Source organism: Ciconia boyciana, chromosome 7 (assembly GCF_034638445.1).
Source record: "Ciconia boyciana chromosome 7, ASM3463844v1, whole genome shotgun sequence".
In the NCBI taxonomy this organism is placed as follows: Eukaryota; Metazoa; Chordata; class Aves; order Ciconiiformes; family Ciconiidae; genus Ciconia; species Ciconia boyciana.
The window spans coordinates 20,326,782-20,345,915 of NC_132940.1; the positions used below are offsets into that span (position 1 = coordinate 20,326,782).

At 40.6% G+C, this 19,134-nt stretch overlaps 1 protein-coding gene across 2 annotated transcripts in view; it reads left to right on the top strand.

Annotated features, from left to right (window-relative positions):
* Nucleotides 1–7,136: 7,136 nt before the first annotated feature.
* Nucleotides 7,137–19,134, top strand: part of SLC44A3 (solute carrier family 44 member 3) — a 42,689-nt gene continuing 30,691 nt past the window's right edge. Inside the window, exons 1-9 of one of the 2 annotated variants that reach the window (XM_072868569.1) lie at nucleotides 7,137–7,527; nucleotides 7,874–7,981; nucleotides 10,730–10,872; nucleotides 11,464–11,600; nucleotides 12,984–13,077; nucleotides 14,567–14,736; nucleotides 15,302–15,391; nucleotides 16,065–16,189; nucleotides 17,781–17,967. In XM_072868569.1, coding sequence (XP_072724670.1) covers nucleotides 7,501–7,527; nucleotides 7,874–7,981; nucleotides 10,730–10,872; nucleotides 11,464–11,600; nucleotides 12,984–13,077; nucleotides 14,567–14,736; nucleotides 15,302–15,391; nucleotides 16,065–16,189; nucleotides 17,781–17,967 — 1,081 coding nt within the window. In that variant the 5' untranslated portion in view covers nucleotides 7,137–7,500. Of the gene's footprint in view, nucleotides 7,528–7,873; nucleotides 7,982–10,729; nucleotides 10,873–11,463; nucleotides 11,601–12,983; nucleotides 13,078–14,566; nucleotides 14,737–15,301; nucleotides 15,392–16,064; nucleotides 16,190–17,780; nucleotides 17,968–19,134 lie in introns of those variants that run through there. The other variant, XM_072868571.1, reaches the window with a different exon arrangement.

The window sequence follows — 19,134 nt, forward strand, 5'->3', positions numbered from 1 at the left end:
AGTAATTGCAGTAATAGGCCACACTGTGCAGTGAAATCAATGAAGTCTACAATAGCCTAATAACGTGAGCAGATTCTCTGCTGGCTGCCTGTGCTGTGGTTGTGAGCACTAGGTTTGAATAGACTAGATGGTCTAATGCCTTCTCTATATAAAAACTGTGTTATTTGTAAGAAGAAAAAACAGGAAAATATATGCTGCTGTCCAAGCCTCACTATACAATAACAGGTTTTGTTTTAAAAAGACAACTATAAAATACAGATAGACTTGTACGTGCTTTTAAACCTCTGTACAATAAAAATCTAGACACAATAAATCCATGAAATTAGTCTTAGGTAGTCACTAGAGGGACAGTGAAAAGCAGTGCCCAGAAAGTCTAAAACTAAAAGCAACAACAAAATTGCACTTAAGCCACATAGAAGATACTGTAAATAAAGTGATGCTCTATATATGGGCTTGCCAGCTGGAGTTCATAACCGTTCTGCTGTAGGCAAAGATCAGGGCTGTCAAAACTGCCCGAGAGAGACATCATGTGGGGAGCTGCGGCAGCAGCAGCAGCTCCTTGTGCAGACGCAGCACTTCTAAAAGGGCCTAATGTCAAGCCTACAGTCCCAGCTGTCTGTCTGGATTCGGCATGATTATTTTTTGTTGGCAAACATTCAGTAGCTGAATCCATTAATATGAATTGTCCTTACAAGAATTAAACTGTCAATGAAGGATTTTGTGCTGGCACAAAAGACTTCCCTCTAGTCCTTGTAATGAATCTGTTGCTTATCTCAGTGTTGATAAAAACCACACTGCTTTGGTCTCCACCCAATTAATGAAAACCTCTCATCCTTTTCATTCAGAACTAGACCTGACTGTGTAGGCCAGCTTGATGCCTTTTGCTAGCTGCCTGTTTGATTTGGGTTTATCCTAGCTTATTCTGTTTTCTTTGGTGCTCTCGAGAATGCCTTCTATCCTTCCTTCCATTTACATAATTTACAGAACAAGCCAGCCTTCTCTAACCTTACAAATCCACATCTTTCACTTTTCAATTTCTCTGAAACTCAAGCAATTCCCTTCCCTGGCTTTTTTGGGGGTGTTGTGAAGAGCAATACAATTACTTCTCTGTTCTCTGTATTGATGCACTCAGATGTACTGGTATGTCTACTCTTTGGACTGGCAAGGGACATTAACAGTCCAGAACAACAGAAGTAGTTCCAATTCAAGCTCTTTCATCTTATGCTACCTATGCCATTTACCAGTCAGAACACTAAGTATATTGTAATTCTGACATTCCACAAAGCTACAGCTCTAGTGCTGTTTCTTGTCTGGGTTGGTATATAAAGTACCATGTAATCCTGAAACACTGATCCTCTTGCTCTGTTCTGAAACTTTGAAATGAGGCAGCTCTAAAGTTTATTATCAGATTCAGCTCAGCAGGCACACTCAAAACACTTTCCTAGGGTCAGACTGTACTCTAGCTTGTATATGGACGGGGATGAAAGGGCTCTTTGTGCAGATCTCTGCTTGCTTGTGTGGAAAGTGAAACAAATTAACTTTGTGGCATTATACTCCTTCCTTGAATGATTCATATGGCTGGTAAATCACAGGAGGAGTGGTCGTTAGCAGTAGTAAGCTAAAGCTATATAGCTGGGCTATAAGTTGTACACACTCTATTCTTCCAGATCCCTGGATAATCTACTCAATAATCAATATTCTGAAATAAAAATAGAGCTCCTCAATGCATTGGAGATACCCACAAGAAGGTGGGATTGTTGTTCACTGGAAGCTGGAAATAAGTGGCTTATTAATTGGTTATTAACTTGTTAAATTCAAGTGACTTTCAAGGCTGAGAAGTGGAGCATCTTGAAAATCATCAAATTACTAGAAATAAATATTGTTTATTTTATCTTTTGTGCATTTTCATGATTATATGGATAACAGAGTAATTAGCTTTCCAGTGGTAAACATATTACCGATGTTTACCACTGGATTTTCTAGATTATTTTCTAGATGGGATTTTCTAGATGAGAAAACAGAAAAGCTAACATGAAGCATCATAAAGGCACTAACTCAAGCCATCAAAAGGATTGGATTCCCTGGATACGTAGGACAGACCTCTGCCAGTTGATCCAGTGGAGTAACTGACAGTACTAGCAGGTTGATCAGAAACCTGGTAAGGTGATTTGAGTTGTTAGTCAGGCCAGAGTGTGACAGGGCACTTTCAAGTCAGCATTGTGGATGTTTGCTGACAGCAGAGGAAAGGTGATTATCTGGGTGTGAAAGGGAGTGGTAGCAGACCCAGATTCCTTTGCTCATTCCCCACAGTCTTAATCTTTTATGTACCTTCAGGACTTGCACTATTGCTTGTTTAATCCCCACATAGCTTTCATGCTTCTCTGATCTACCTTCGTCTTCCCTGGCCAGTTGTATATCTCCGTATACCAATCCTGATCGCCCTTAGCTCTCAAGCTCCTTCTTTGTTCAGTCTTCACCTCCCTTTTCCAGCCATCTCCTCTTGGCTCTCAGCCTCATTCACACCCAGTCCTACCCTTCCCTCCAGTCCTGCATGCTGTCCCTTGCCAGCCAGTCTTCTGTCCATGCCCCCTCCCTGGCTGCCATTCCCCGACTGTCATAGTCTTCCATTTTCCTTTAAGACTTCTGTTTCTAGTGTCTTTGCTGAGCCAGTCCTAACTTTCTGTCAGTCACAGTTACTGTGGTTCAACACAGGCATAATGGCCCACTTGGTACAGCATTAAGTTAAATACTTTAATGACCCTTCCTGATACTGACCTTTATGAATCCCCTAATAGTTCTCAGAGAGCTCCTAGGCCCTGCTTTCCTTATTAACCAAGGTATTCCTTATCAACCCAAAGAAGCTGTTTAACAGCAATAGCCATTTCTCCCTTTGTTTTTCTTTACATTCATCTCAGGGTCCTTCTTTGTCCATTGTGCCTGGCCACCATCAGGACAATCACTGAGGCACAAGCAAAACAGTGAAAGCATGTGGCAGGGCAGAAGCACATTTCAGGGTAGTCCAAACTGTCTCAGGCAGGCTCAGGAGTACACCATGCAGACACAGTCTTCAGATTCCTTAGCTATGAAGCTCAGCAAGTTGATCTGGTATACACTGTGATTTACCAAAGTGATTTGGGCAAATGTGGATGAAATTTCTCAGACATGAGAAAAAGCAGAAAGCACTTCTTTCTCCTTGTCTGTTAAAAATCTCTGATACACATCATGTATAAGAATTTCTTTACTACTACCCAAAAAGGGAATACCATAATGTCTGCTTCTCTAATTTCATTCTTAGAAATTACTGAATAATTTGTGCTGAAGTTGTCCAAAAATCTTCAGCACCTGCCATGAGAAATTTCAGACTGAGTTATTCAAGTGAGGCAAGGTCATAAATACCAGGTCTTAGAGTGGAAATTGTCAGAAAACCTGACTAGCAGCCTGAACATAATAGGTGGCATTTTGTTCAGTCTCTGGGTGTTTCAATTCAGGATATTCCAGCCAACATAGCTACATATGGAGAATAGTGCCTACTTGCTAAACTACTGCACATGAGTAGGATCATTTGAGAGTAATGGAAATTATGCTCAGCTGTACCTTCTCTAATTAGGCAGAAAATATTTGCTTTTAGATTGACTTTCTCAGTTGCTGTGTCCTGATATTAAAGTATTTGGTCTCTGTTCCTTGTCTGACCTAGAAGGGGATACAGATAGGTATAGTCATCTCACTTAACCAGTCTAGCAAGGAACTGTCATGCTTTCATTTAAGAAGACCTTCCTCTCCCAACCCACATTCCTGCCCCAGTTTTAACCACTAAGTTTCTTGGTAAGAAAGTCGAGCCTTAAGTGCAGGCAGCACCAGGATTCATTCTCTGTGAATGAACACCACACTCATAAGAATTAATAAGAACTTTGTGATTAAAGCAGAGACTTGGAGTCAGGAAGCCTGAGTTTATGTCTGGTTTTCTTCTATATATTCTGGGTGACTTTGTGAAAAACCCTTGAATCAAAGCCAAGAAAAATACCCATGAGTTTTCATTGTTGCAGTATTTCTGTTGCTGATAAACATATCTGAAGATGAGTAACATGTAAAAAAAGCTCTTAAAAACTACAAGTAGTCTTGAAAATGTGAATGTTAATCTCCCTTCCTGTGGTTGCTCCACCACAACACACCAAGCAGGTTGAATGGTTACTGTCTTAATTCACAATTAAATCACTGTGAGTTCCTGGGTACTCCAGGATTTTAAATTTTTTTTTTTTTGCCTTTACAAGAAACATTACATACTCGAGAGAGCAGTGAAGACTCATAAGTGAATGTGGACCCTCATCATACTAATCTCCCAGGAAAGTAGTTGTAGTTGGATACAAGACTTAGATGAAGCATATTATAAAGTCAGCATCTTGTGCATGTAGACCAGGGGATTGAGACGAAAGCCTCCAGCCTGGGCTTCTCACCAGAGAGAGAGAGCACAAGCCAGTGTACCTCTCTGGCCAAATCATTAGTGCTCTCATAAAAGGAACAGTTCTGTAATCCAATACTCTTTTTCCAGAACTCTCTTTTATCTCATTTCTATTTCAGGTTAAACTGGATCAACCCTACAAAATGTCAATTCTAAAACTCCCTACTGCCCACTGAGTGCTTGAACTACCAGCTGCAGAACCAGGCTCTAAGACAAAGTTTAAAATCGTTAGTGGATCTTGGCAATTTGGGCACTTCCAGGACTGGACAAATAACAAGAAAGAAGTTTGGGTATTACATTTTGGGTGTGGATGTTCAAATCCCTTATTCGATCTGAGCCTTGCGTCCTGGTATTCTCTTCAACTGTAACCTGAAAATCCTCATTTGTGAGTACTGGCTGACCATAGCATAAGCCTCCTCTCACCAATCCGAAATGGGATGTTGTAACTCTAAACAAGGAGCAGAGCACCACCTAGTGACACAGAGTAAAATTACGCATCTAGTAATAAATAGAATAAAGGTTTTATTTGATCATGTTTGAAATTCAGAAAAAAACCCTACTATAATTAAAATATTTAATTTACAATTTTAAAAAATATCCTATTCTAATCCGGAGTTATTTCCTATAAAGTAGCAAATCAAGTAGTATTTGCTATCATAACTTTTCCTAGGCTGATAGAACGAATACAAGAATTATGATTGATATTGCTCGGTAAAAGCAGGGCTTACTCCTGATTCCAGTGTTTTTCCATGAACTTCAGTTGCTTGGAATCTGGATTTTATTAAAAATATTTGTTCCACTTGCTGTTTTCTTTTATTCACAATAAGGATGTAACACAAAGCTTAAGGAGAATCATTCAAGAAGGGCCAGATCAACAATGAAAGCTAATATTAGCATGGGATGACAGCAAGCCATCAAGTTGTAATATCATTGGCATTGTTCTTTTAGAATGATTTTTCTTAATCAGATAATGAGGTTACTCTTTGTGTCTAGGTTAAAAGTTACTAATAATTTTGGTTATTTTTCTTGATACAATCAAAATACTAAACCTCTTATGGAAAAAAGTTGTTTCACATGAAATTTCACATTTGTATTTCAAGGGAAAATGACTTTTTTCACATATTTTTAAAGTGCAATAGAGCAAAGTGAAGGAAAAGTTATTTTCTCTGTTTAGGTTCTATAGACACAAAATTACTTTTGCAACATGTGTTGAATTTTACTTTTTTTTTCTAAATTTCACACAAATTATGAAAACTCTCAACAAATTGATGAATAGTGAGCATTAAAAGGTGCAATGCTGATAAAGACAAGAGCTGTGAGTTGGCTGGAAACTAAATGGTTTAATAAATCCTTTGTAAGACACAGAGTTTTTAGAAATCTTTCCTGTCATGTTTTCTCAGAAAACATGGGCCGAGGGGAGGTAAATTTTCACTTCTTGGGCCGAGGGGAGGTAAATTTAAATCAGAATTGTACCAAGCTCTGTTAAATCAGTTTAAAAGTCAATTTCAGAAACATTGCACAAGTTAACTTCTTCAAAAAATGTATTTATTTCCAGTTAGCTTAGAAGGACTCTGAAATGCTCTGGGGCAGAGATTCATTCTTTTTTAAAAATCTCAGTTTCTGATATTGCCAATTTACTTCCATCTATGCTAGTTTGTCACCAAAGTTTCATTCTGCATTTTCACTTGAGAACTGGAATAAGTTGTTTTTTCTAAGCAAAACCAGCCTAACGCTCTGTCTCCTGTACAAGATGGACCAATTCTTAAACATCTTTCCAAAATAGTTTCAATTTAATTCAATTTTATTGCAGTTGCAGATGTTGTATTACTTCCTAAAGAGGACATTTTTTCCACTGACTGTCAGGAAGGGAACAAAAACGTACTTTTAATATCTTTTCAATTTGTAATGTTAATTTTCTCCAGATTATTGAGCTGAACTTAGTGAACATATAAATAAAAAGACAACAGGGACAGCACTGCAAAAACAGGTTATTAGAAGTGGCTAATAATTTCTGCATTCATTGGTCATTCAGGTTACAAGCACCGATCTAATTCGGTGTGGTTATTCCTGTGCATGCATAATTCATACGGACGTCCATGAGAGGGAATTACGGTCTAACGTAACATGTCAGTGTAATGTAAATGTACAAGCAGCAAACAAACAAAAACAAGCAAACAAAAGGTGAAAAGGGTCTATGACTGACTGCGTATTGATAACGCAAAATAGCCAAACGGGTATCGGTATCAGTTGGCTTTACGCAAGGAACCAGCCCCCATTTTGTAGTGGCAGTAACAAACCTACAGTTATTCCCATACAAAACTAAGCAATGGTGAAAAATAAACCTCCCACTCTGGCCAGTGCCCATTCGTAAACTTGCGGCTGTGAGCGAACTGCAGGCTCACCCCGTCCCCCTCTCTGGGCGCTGCCCCCAGCCCCCTGCCCCGCGGGGAGGAGGGCCCCCGCCCGCCGAGCCCGGGCAGCCCCTCGGCGTCCCCCGTGCCCCGGGAGCGGAGGGGCCGCCAGCCGCCCGGGGTCCGTCCCGTCGCCCGCACTGCCGGCCGGGGACAGCTGTCCCCGAGCGCTGCTTGGCCCAGCCGAAGCAACCCGTCCGACCGTCCAGGGAAATGAATCGTGCGAACGCAGGGCAGGCGAGCTCCGCCCGCGCTTCCGCGGGGCGCCTGCTGTCCCCGGGCCCGCCCGGCCGCCGGCGCTCGAGCTTCGGGGAGAGAAATGCCGTTTCCTCCCGCAAAGGCCGCTGCCCTGCGGGACCGCGGCCCGCCCGCCGTGCGGCCCCGGGAGCAGCGCTCGGGACGGGGCTGGCAGCGCCCGGCCACAGCGGCAGGAGGAGCTGCCGGCGGTGCCACCGCCCGGCCGGGGCGCTCCTCCCCGGCGGGCCCGGCCCCGCGGCGCGCACGGCGGGCGCTGGTGCCGTCCCCTAGCGAGCGTCGCCCCGCCGCGGTCGCCGAGCCGGCTGCGCCCCAGGCCCGCCGGCCGCCCCCGCGCAGCCCGGCGGCGCGGCCCGGCCCTGCCCCGCGGGCGGGAGCATGGAGCGGCGCGGGGGCCGGCAGCAGGTGAGCGCCGGGCCGCCGCGGTGCCGGGGCAGCGGGGGGGGCGGGGCGGAGAGAAAGCTGGGCCCGCGGCGGTGCGACGGGCTGTGTGCGGCCGGGGCCAGGCCTGCCCCGGGCGGTGCGGGGCTGCGGGCGGGCGGCGGGCGCGGGGTGGGGTGCGGCGCGGCCGCAGCGCACCTCGCTATGGGCGAGCTGCGCCGCTGTTGCGGGCGGAGAGCTCCGAGGTGTTTGGCATTTTAAGCGCAAGGTTATGCTCTTTCAGAAACCTCGGACGTTTGAAACTTGATTTTAATTTCACAGGAAGTTTGTTCTTTTCTTTTTTTTCTTTTCTTTTTTTGTTTCACTTTAGGACTCTGGAGATAGTGTTTATGAACTAAGGGAGTGGAGACCAGTCGTTTACAGAAAGTGCACAGACACTCTCTGGTTGCTCCTCTTCTTTCTTTTCTGGGCTGGTTTGGTAAGCATGTTTTTTTCTGAAAGAAAAATCAGACCCAAAGTGAATGGGGTTCTGCACAGTGGTATACTAAAACTAAACTGAAATTATCATGGGCACAGGTTTTAGGGTCCCAGGATTGCACTGGGACAGAACTGACCTTTGTGGCAGTGCAGTGCTTTATTGCAGTGTCTGTTACACACACTTTTAAATTCTGCCCGTATTCTTTAGATGCCATGTATACACAGGGCTGGGTTATTTAGAATTCGCTTTTTTGTAAATTAGTCCAGGCTCTGACTGGGCTCTTATTTCTACTTCTCTCATTCATTGTAGTCTTGTTATCTTGCAACACATCAGTCTGATGTTGTATCGAGTCACTATCTGTCCTGTGCTTAGAACAGCATGCAAGCTTTTGGGAACAGGCTTTGTCTTTCTTAAGTATGAATGTTTTTTTCAGGATATAACTGAGGCTACTCACGATTCTCATGAATACACTATTAATCAGTTTTCAATTCAATTCCTAATAACTTTTAATGGAAGCTAATGCAGAAGAATACATACATGTTTTGAATACTGCATAAGCTGAAGCTGAACTTTGTGAACAGGATAGGGTTTTTTACATGCTGTCTTATGCTTAGTGCTTTGATCAGTGGAGGGAATGCCAAAAATTAAACCTGTCAAAGGGTGAGGATTTAGGATTTTTGTTTGTTTTCTCTCACTGTTTTTATTGCTCAGTTTCTGTGAAATAGCTTATTGCATACATGTATTTGTTTTCTTCTGTTTGATCTTATTTTTAAAAGATTAAAAAAAATTTGGTGACACTGATTTTTTCATATTGTAAAAAAAATTGAAACCATGTTAGTAACTGTGGAAGTGCGTATCACTGGCATGTATAGACACACCCCTCCAGCAGTCATACAGCCATGTATTTCTTAACAATATTTGTGGCTTGTATCCAGCATTCTGCACTTAAAAAAAAAATAATTCACATGCACACAGGGTTTGCCATACTGATAGCGATGGACCTGTAGCGTCTATCTTTAGAAGGAATGCTGGAATTTTTCTGAAAGCATATTTCAGGTTGAGTTACAATGCCAGCTCATTTCTCCTTTTTCTTCTGAGAACAATTTAATTGTTAACAAATATTTGCTATGTAAATAAACTGGATCTGAAAATATTTTGTTACTGTAACAAATACCACATATGAAAGTAGTATGTCAGCTTTAATGTTGGAGTCTCTACAAAGATCTCCATAGAAGATGGCATTAACATGCAGTCATAATTTTTTAAAAACATATTATTTAACTAGTTAGACTGCAAACATATAAGCAAAAATGAGACTACATTGGGGACTAAGGAAGCACGTACTTACATGTTTTTGTATGAGACTCAGTTTTTGCCCGGATCCCATCTTTAGTCACAAGTGTTAAAAGTAGAATAACAAATAAAGGCTCTAAACCTTAAGTAAGAAAGCAGTTGTGCTGGATCTGATCTGTGCAATCTGTCTCCAGCACAGCTGATATTCAACAATATCCATGCAAAGTAGTAGTGTTTAATGTGGGACTGAGAAGTCTTGCTGCTGCCTGCAGTTGGCATGTAGCCATGGAGCTTAGCGTATTGTCCTTGGTGCGTGTGAAATGTGGTTTAGACCCCATGGGACAGAGGAGATGATTGAATACTGAGTTCTTCCATAGCTGGAGTGCTGTAAATATGCCTTAGGGTAAAGTAGTGCTCAGGACTTCACCAGCCTCCCAGAAGAAGAATTGCTGCTTCTTGGCACTTTAAAAGGTTCTTTTCAAGGGGCGTTTTGGCCCTCATGGCATACATGAACCGGATTGTCCGAGTTCCGTCTGGGATAGAGTTAATTTTCTTTCCAGTAGCTGGTATACTGCTGTGTTTTGGGTTTAGTATGAGAATAATGTTGATAGCACACTGATGTTTTTAGTTGTTGCCAAGTAATGCTTACACTAGTCAAGGACTTCTCAGCTTCCCATGCTCTGTCAGGTGCACAAGAAGCTGGGAGGGGACACAGCCAGGAGCTGTGTTTAAGCTGCATTCCTAGGCAGAGTGTCCTATATTGACTAAGGGTTGCTGCTACTTGGCCAACAGAGGTGCTTAGCTGCCCCTGGGGTTTACAGGGAGCTGATCTGCTGGGCCTTTGACCCAGCAGCAGGGCGTCTAAAAGATCAGGGCAGAGTCACCTAAGTCCCTAGTGTGGCTCTCTTCAGTTTTTTCACATGTGTTAAAGAATGCATCTTCCTGAAATTTCAGGTAACCTGCATTTTAATTATACTTTATATGTTTAAAATATATCTCTGATTAAATTCACTAGCAGCTGCAAGGGCTCAACATTTCAGCAGATATATTGCCCCGGTGTGCCTTGAAGGCCACTCTGAAAAACAAGAAGCAGTGGGCATGTGAAAAATTACCATTTGAGTGACCTTGCCTAGTGACACACATGAACTTCAGTAGAGGCAGTGTTTAGCACCTTATTACTGCTTTCCTATTGTTTTAATCAGGACCCCTATCTTTCTTCTCTGGTGATACTCTGCTTAATTCATATACTTTCAGCAATAGATGAGGGAAAGCTCTAAGGAGGCAATGCAGCTAAACTTGCCCGTATGACTTGCTCCGGCCTTGTGCAGAGGGGTGAATTTTAGATTTAACAGTTTGCATCCACAAGACAAAAATGCATGGGTTAAAAGGAGTATTTATTGTATGGGAAGAAAAAGCTATCTTAGCCTGATTTCACATTAAAAAATATTTTAACAGACGTTTATAACTGGCTATGCAGTGATGGCTGGTGCCACAGAAAGACTTGTGCTTGGATATGACAGCTTCGGGAACATATGTGGTAGGAAGAACACTCCTGTAAAAGGGGCACCCCTTTCTGGACAGGACATGACTAATAAAAAGTAAGTACATCAGATAATGTCTAAACAAATCAAATGTTGAGATCTTAATAAGGTATACATCTTCCAGTTGTCAATCATATACATATGTGTATATATACATGCTTATATTGAAAGGCAAAAAAAGGCGTGAGAGTGGTGCAAAATGGTGAGTGAAACTAAAAAGTTAAGGTGGAATTTGAAAATGTGCTACATTGTTATGCTTTATGCTGGCTTCTTCTTAAATAGGATCTTAAATAGGACTTTGGCCAAACTAGCAGTCATTCTGTATGGCAAATTTTTGTACTTAAGGAGGTTGCATGTTGAAGTTCCCAGTCATTCTGTCGACTTCCATGAACTAGTCCTTGTAGAATGGCACCCACCTTGGCAGTTTCTGATCCCATTTAAGAATATAAAATGAAGTGTAAAAATGTAGCATATTCTCAAATTGCTTCTTAACTTCTGACTTCAAACTCCATTTTTTTCCATTATATGTGGAAAAAGAGTTTCATTTGCTTTGTAGCACTTTAAAAAGTTGGAAAGAAGGCTCAGAATTTAAACCTATAAAAACCAGAAAGCTTGTTTTTTGAAAAGAGGATCTTTTTTTCTTTCTAGGTATGTGTTCTTTCTGAATTCATGCAGCCTGGAAATGCAAAGCCTCAAAATCAGTTCAGTTTCCTTGTGCGTGTCTAGTTGTCCACAAGAGCAACTCAACTCTTTGGAAGACCTCCAGAGTTTTGCAAGGAATAATGGTGTGCAACAGGGAATATGAATATCTTAGTGTATCTGTAGAACAGCTGAGCAGCTTTCACTTTGTTATTCTTATGTTTGCTACGCTAGGGAGTAATTTCTTACCATTAATTTCCTGAGCAGTCCGTAGCAACAGAAAATAAAATGTCTTGTTTCTGCTTTATTTCAAAGCCATAGTTTCTAGAAATGTTACAGCTCTTATGCAAATTCAAAAGTTGATGATTAATTCCTGCACAATGCTGAGATTATCCAGCAGAAAACTGGCTGCTGAGAATGAACTAGTGTAATTTGGGGGCGGGTGCCAGTAGGTGAACAGAGCTCATATGCTATTTGAGAAACTTGTCCAACTGGTTCTTTTAAATTTAATTAAAACTATAGTGGAATTATTAATTCCAGAGATACACAAGTGTTTTTATCCCTTTAGACATCAGATCCCAAAGTTTGCTATTCCACCTTAAATTTTTTTTATTTTATTCTGGTGTTCAAGATGGATATGATGTCAGAAGTAGCTGTTGTGCAAAAGAGACAGCTCTAGTTCATTCATGTCCAACGTGTAAATAAAATAACCTGTAGCCTAACCCTTATCCATACGGTATGCGTAAACTGCAGACCATATGAATATTAGTGGCTATTTTTATTGAAGGTCAGAATTCCATTCTTTTTTGTTTTGTTGTTTTGTTTGGCAAGGATTGCTATTTAAATTGACAACATTTGTTTTAATTTCATTTTGGGCTATTTTGCCATCATTTCGTATGTACAGAAAGCTGTAAACACCTGTGATATTATATAAGTGTTTTCAGTGTAACTGAATATAATTGCATGAAATTCCATCTACGCGCTAAAACTGCTTGTGTGTTTATCTCAAGGGAGAGGGCAGTATTGCATTTTGAATGGCTTGAATGTATCCAGCGTTTCTTTCCCAGAAGCATTATATAATGGAGCAGAGCATTATTAGCAGAGTATCTGGTAGTATTTAGCCTAGAGCCCAGAAAATGTTAAGTTTCTGGATAGATATCTATTCTGTTCTAAATCATGAGGGGGCTAGTTCTAGTGTAGCGTCTGCTATTGTAGGTTTTTCTGTTATCTTATCTTAATGAGTAAGAGTTTAGAGCTGAAGTATCACACTGTGGAACAAATAGTATGCCTGCCCTCCAGGAAGATCAGTAAATGGTAATTATAGTGAAGTCGAGAAGGCAAAAGATTCCGCAGAGGTTGCTTTAGATTTACCCAGTTAACTAATTTGTGGTTTACATTCCCAGTGGAATATTGGGGTGCACATGGCCTGCTAAGGGATCAAAGCAGAAATGTAAACAAAACTTACTTGATAATGTGTTTTTCTCTAAAACTTTAACTAATAATTAACTTACCTTTTTTTTCCTTCTTAGGTTCTTGTCTTTGCGTTTACAACCTGAACATTTCCAGTTACACACTAAATCCAATGGCAGCTGAGCTGTGTCCCCCACTGCCAGTTCCAGCAAGGTACTAATTACTGGGTACTTTACAGCACCCTTGAGTCCAAACAGCTTCTTAAGGATTGTAACTTCTTCACGTTTTGTATTTGACTTGGTGCTTTACAGTCAGAATGGTTTTGCTTTATTTGTTTTTGTACATGTATCCTTATGAGTTCTTATGTGTGCCTGTGAACATGGCAGTGTTCTGTCCCACAGAATGAACAAGGACTGCATTCCCTCCATTCCTCTACCCTTTAGAGATTTTTCCTCTCCAAATCTGGGAAAAAGCACTCCATATGAGGAGTGACTTATCTCCTGCACAGACTTTTGCTCTCTCGCTCAATGCCAAGGAAGAGGAGCTGGGATCTTGGGCCTTGCTTACTATCCTGAACCTAGAAATTTCCATCAGAATTATTTCATAGCCAGCTGGCTTGAAGCACAGGTCTGTGGATGGCACTGTCTTTAACATTTGGCATTTGTGAGTCAAAGGCCTTAAACTCACGATTTTAAATTCCACTGTGTCATGAAAGTACAGCAAAGAATTGGAATTGCATGTTTGCAGAGCTAAGTCATCTGCTCTGAACAAGAGAAAATAGAGGAAAAAAGCAAACAGAAGAGAGCAGGAGACACATAAAACCATTACATACAGTGGATCAAAGGGGAGCATGTAAACTGATGAAAAAGTATGTTTTACTTATTTCTTTGACTTTTTAGGCTTTTTTCTGTTTGGCAAGGAACTCAGCAAAGTTATTAATCTTGCACAGTAATATTTCGTAGTAGAAACAAAGCTGGTCAGAGAAGTTTTTAACTGTTGATGAACAAACCTCTCCTTTTTAAGTATGAATATGTCTTTGTTGTAGTGCAGCATTGCCGAAGTGAGACAATAAATATATTCAAGAAGCTTCGCTGGGAGTGCCAAATAATTTCATTTGTAAATATTTGGTGGTGTTAATTGTACCTTACAAACATTGTTTTGATGTGGCTTTTAGAATGCTTAGGTATCATAAAAACAATGCAAAGTGTTTGTGGTCTAGGATTATCTACAACAACATAGCTTACAGCTGTGTTAGCATGAGTTTAGGTTTTACACATGGAAGCAAAGCAGGTAAAGCCAGACTAGAATGGGAATAGGAGCTACATGCTAATGGTGATTGAGATAGTAGTTCATTTTTTCTCCCAGGTTCATCTTGAATGGATGTTCTGGTACAGTGATACAGGCATGATGCTGCTGGGAGTTTATTTTGCAGATGAAACATAAAACTACCATTTGTAACGGACCACTCCCATGCCCAGTGCCCTGTTGTGTCAGACTCCACGTGCAAGGTCTCCTCCTGGGTGGGGAGGATGCCTGCCAGGTTACAGATCAGACTGGCCAGCTGTGGCTGCAAAACTGTGTTGAGGATGCCGCTAGGTACTGCAGAGGTCTTGAAAGAAACTGGTGCAATGGATCTCTGTGGATTTGAAACTGTTTGTCCAGTAATTAATATTTTTTACCATCTTTGTTTTTAACCTTACAGTAAATCCTTTCCATTATTTAATCGATGTGTTCCACAAAATCCTGAATGCTATTCCAAATATGCATCTGTCTTAATAAGTATGGTTAATGAAATTGATGTTTTTCACCGAATTCTGAGTGGAATATTGGCAGGAAGAGATACTGTGATAGGACTGAGTGTCCTTGCACTAGGTAAGGCTACAAATAAAAAGTGAATAATAATATTCAATTAAAATGTGAGGTTTCAAATGTTTCTATTAACTTTATATTTTTAATTTAAAAGTGATCTTTTTCATATTTTCTGGGCAGAGTTGTTTTTAAGAAAGAGTGATTGTGTTTTATCAGGAGGCATTTAATAGACTGATGAAATACAGGTCTGTGAAATATCAGATTCTGTGTTCCTTGATATGATCGTATACCTCATTTCAGGGGACTGTAAGAAATTGTTGATGGAAAAAAAAAAGGCATCAGCACGAACATTTTAACTTAAATCTTATACAACATATTATTAAAAAGCTAATAATTCCCAGGGTGAAATATTTTGGTTATAAGCTAAGTATTAGTAAGTTATAGGTAACTGTGTGTTTTAAATGTTAATAAGGTTGCCAGCTTTACTAAACGCTGTTGCTTTTGAGACCACTGTTTAAAAATAAAAGTCCAAATTCTGCAAGAACCTTAAGTTTATCTTTAAAGTAAATAAGAGTTAAGTTAAATGTGTTGTAACACTCATAATAAACTTACTTTGTATATTTTTCAGCCTTCTCTTTTATACTAGTTTTAGCCTTCAGATTCATTCAGATGCTTCTGGTCCATACTTTGATTGCACTGGTTGTATTCGGGTTGTTATGTAAGTATATTTACCTTTTAGCATGTGCTTAGTCAAATGGATCATCTCACTGAACTGAAGGAGAGGCAGCTGAACAAACAGCTATCCTTTTTCTCCATGGCCATCCTCTGTAACCTTAAGCTTACCACAGCCATTTCCAAGCTGAGCCGTGCTTGCCTTTTGGTGCCAAGGTCTGGCTGTGCTGTTTCAGCTGCTGAGTGTTGGGATGATGATGATTTTTATTTTTTTATAGATGCCTGGAAACAACATTTCTTTTGGCAGATGAATGCAGTTATGAAAATGCTACTGTTTCAAAGAAAGTTTAGTGAAGTTTTACATTGCCTACTTTAGAAAGGGAGAACAATAGGAATGTGTCCAGCTAAAGCTTATCATTCCGTGAAAGTTAGCTTTATATCTCCTCAATGAAATTACATGCCTGAGCTTTAGAATAACTGTAAGAAAACCAAACATTCTGCTGCGGTTTTACCTCAGACTAACAGACCATTATGTGGATTTTCTCTGTGGTCACTGATACTGTGCCTCTCTGCTATGCGACAGTATTCCTGAGCTGAGCTTGGCTTAGGCGGAAGGGCGAGAGACTCAGGAGGGAGGCTGGCAGACATCAGCCTGCCAACAGCAGTGTGCTGCAGCCTGGGGAGTGCTGCCTGCCTTCATGCTGCTCTTGTTTGCTCAGTTGTCTCAGGTGTTCTCTGGTGGCTCTATTATGACTACAGGAATGATCCCAGCACTGAATTGGAAACAGAAAAGGAAAATGTTAAATTTCTACTTGGATATGCTATCTTCTCAACAATAGTTACCGTAAGTAGCATTTTACCCTAAGCAATGTCAGAGGCTGTAACTTGAAAACTTGAACTACAGTGGGTCTGCAACAGTAAAAGTAATTCCTCATTCCTTTCAGATTTGAAAATGAGAATCAATTATAAGATCTGCTTACACTCATTTAAATAGTTTTATATCTTCATTGTGAAATTTGTTTGTCAGCACAGGGCTCTGCCACACTTCAACCCTGTACAAACAGTGTTAGCATTGGTGGTGTAGAAATGCAAGAATTGTGTTCCATCCCCATTCTTCTCTGCATCAGCTGACTGGAGAATCATGTTGAGTGAATAGAGGGGCACTGGCTTGATATGAACGTGAGATCTGTAGATTCAGCCTACCCTGTCAGTAGGAGAAAGGGGTGGCAGCTCTTTTAGACAATGAAAGGGGTAGTAAAGCACAGGCAGCAGTGTCTAGGCCTCAAGTTATGGGGTTAAATTATGCTTTTCTCTCATTGACCTTGTTTTTCCAACAGAAAATCTGAATGTGGCTTGCAACATTTAAAGTGATTTTTTCACTCTGGTGTTGCAATGTTAAAGGGGTCATTGCTCAATATGAGTGTACAGACAATTTGTACTTCATGAAACATTTGCCAAAATTATTGTTCTTCTATTTTCTTAAAGCAGAGTAGGATCCATAGACTGGAATTCACCAGGTATGAACAGTCTGACAGTTTACAGTGACAAATATAAATGTGTCACAGATCAGATTGTTTTCATAGCCTCTGTAAGTTATGACCTTTTTACTTTTGTTGATACTAAAGGAGTAAGAAAAGGTTCCTTTGTATGCGTGTGTGTTCCACTACAACTGACTGTCATTTGCAGAACTGTGGGAACATCCACTGCTGCAGGTTATGCTTCTCTTCAGAGCTGGTGGCTTCTTTCTAGAGCAGACAAGAAAACTAGTGAAGCAACTGCCGCTGGTTGCATTTATTACTTTATAGATTCCAACCTCTCTTTTAATTGCTGTTCATAGTCATTGTCATATACAAAGAACTGGGGACATTGTGGGGTTTTTGACTCAGGGTTTTGTTGGTGTTTTTTTTTACTTTGGGAAAAAAATAATTTATTTAAATGAGGCTTCATTTTTATGTCTGCTTTGCTTCCATACATACACAGCTCTCCAATTAGTTTGGTTGTGCTACTGTCCTTTCTACAGAAAAGGACTGGTCCTCCTGCCATTGTGAACAGTGGCAAGCTGACCTGAGTAGGAAGAAAGTTTAAATGTTCATGATGTACAGAGTACGTGAAAGGAATGTGTAGCATGTAACGTACATTTGTGTTTGCTGTAAACAAAACAGACTGTTTCCATTGGGTGAATTCCAGTTTTATGAATCCTATTTTGTTTTAAAGAAACAGTAATAATGATTTCAGAAGATTAGACTTTAATCCACAGGCTCTTTGAGAATATAGGCAGTGTCTCAGAAAGCATTTCCAGTGCGCAGTAAGTTTGTGTAAAATGCCTTGCTGTCATGTCTTTGTGAAATCTGTACCCCCGATCCCACATTTGACAACTCTGCTACTTTTCTTAAGGAAAAAAACCCAACAATTTGTCTTTTTATTTCCTGTAACAGGTTGTTCTGCTTTCCCTTATATTTGTACTAAGAAAGAGGCTTCAGTTCACTGTACAGCTCTTTCAAGTTGTTGATAAAATCATTGGCAGAATTCCTTTCCTCCTCTTCCAACCACTCTGGACCTTTCTGATTCTCATTGTCTTCTGGGTATTTTGGGTTGCTGTACTACTTAGCTTAGGAACTGCAGGTAAGTATATGCTTTCCATGTTTTTGGATGAATGCTGTCTGTTTCTTAAGTTCAGTTCTTAAATATGGGACCTCCTAATGTTAATGTACAAAATGTGGGCTAGCATTGTTACACAGCTGTGTTACTCCTTCCTTTTTTTGTTTATGTTTTTTTCCCCCACTTGTTGAAGTCTTCAACATTGCCATAGTTCTGTGAGTCATAGCACTACAGAAGAGAGATTTTTGCTCCTATATGCGGACTTTAGTTTTGTTCTTTCTCAATTATTTAATTTATGATTAGATTCTGGTAGATACAGTATATATTTGATGTATTTGAATTAAAAAATAACAGGAGGGAGGAGACAGTTTTTAGTGCAGTTGTTATGAAATGAGAATGTTCATCTCCTCTGACTATAAACAATGTCCAGTTGTCATGGAGGCAGAACATTGTTTCTGAGCAGTAGTTCAGTGACAACTGCTATCATTATTTAGACTGGTACAACAGTACTTGGATTAATCCAGAGGTTCTTGCAGTTGTACTGGAGGTGCTCTGTAGAAATAGTCAATCACTATGAAAGATCTCCAAGAACAGATTTTGAGTATGGAAATGGTATTACTGAGGGACATACCACTATAAGATCTATCACTGATTGAACTGGGGTAATTTGGATGCTGTCCCTTGGCCCAGCATCACGCCATCCAAGGGAGGAGGAGGTTGTTCTTCTGTGGAACATCACCCAAAGAAGGGACGCAAAACTCTGCGTAGCTTTGGGGATAACTCCTCATGCACACATCAGCCTTTGTACATAGGAAGCATTAAAATTTGGGGTTTGGGTTTTTTTTTTTAATTTTAAATTTCTAGGCCACTGCTAGGAGTCAGTTATTGTCCTTTGGGTTGGAGCTGATGCAGAATTGATGCAGATAGAGACAGTTGTTTGTCATTCCCATATTTATTCATGGATTTTCTATTTTCTGAATTTTGGCAGTGGTTTCTGTGTGGAAAACCAAACACAGCCTAGCTCTTCAAATGCTTATGTGTTACCATTTTATCTTGTGTTTCCACCACCCCTTGAGACAGGGGCTGCAGTAACTCCTCTGTACAGGCTTACAGATCCCTGCTAGGCCAGGAAAGCCTCCAACCTTTCTGTAGCTGAGCCCATTGGGCAAAACTGGCAGTATTCCCCACCTC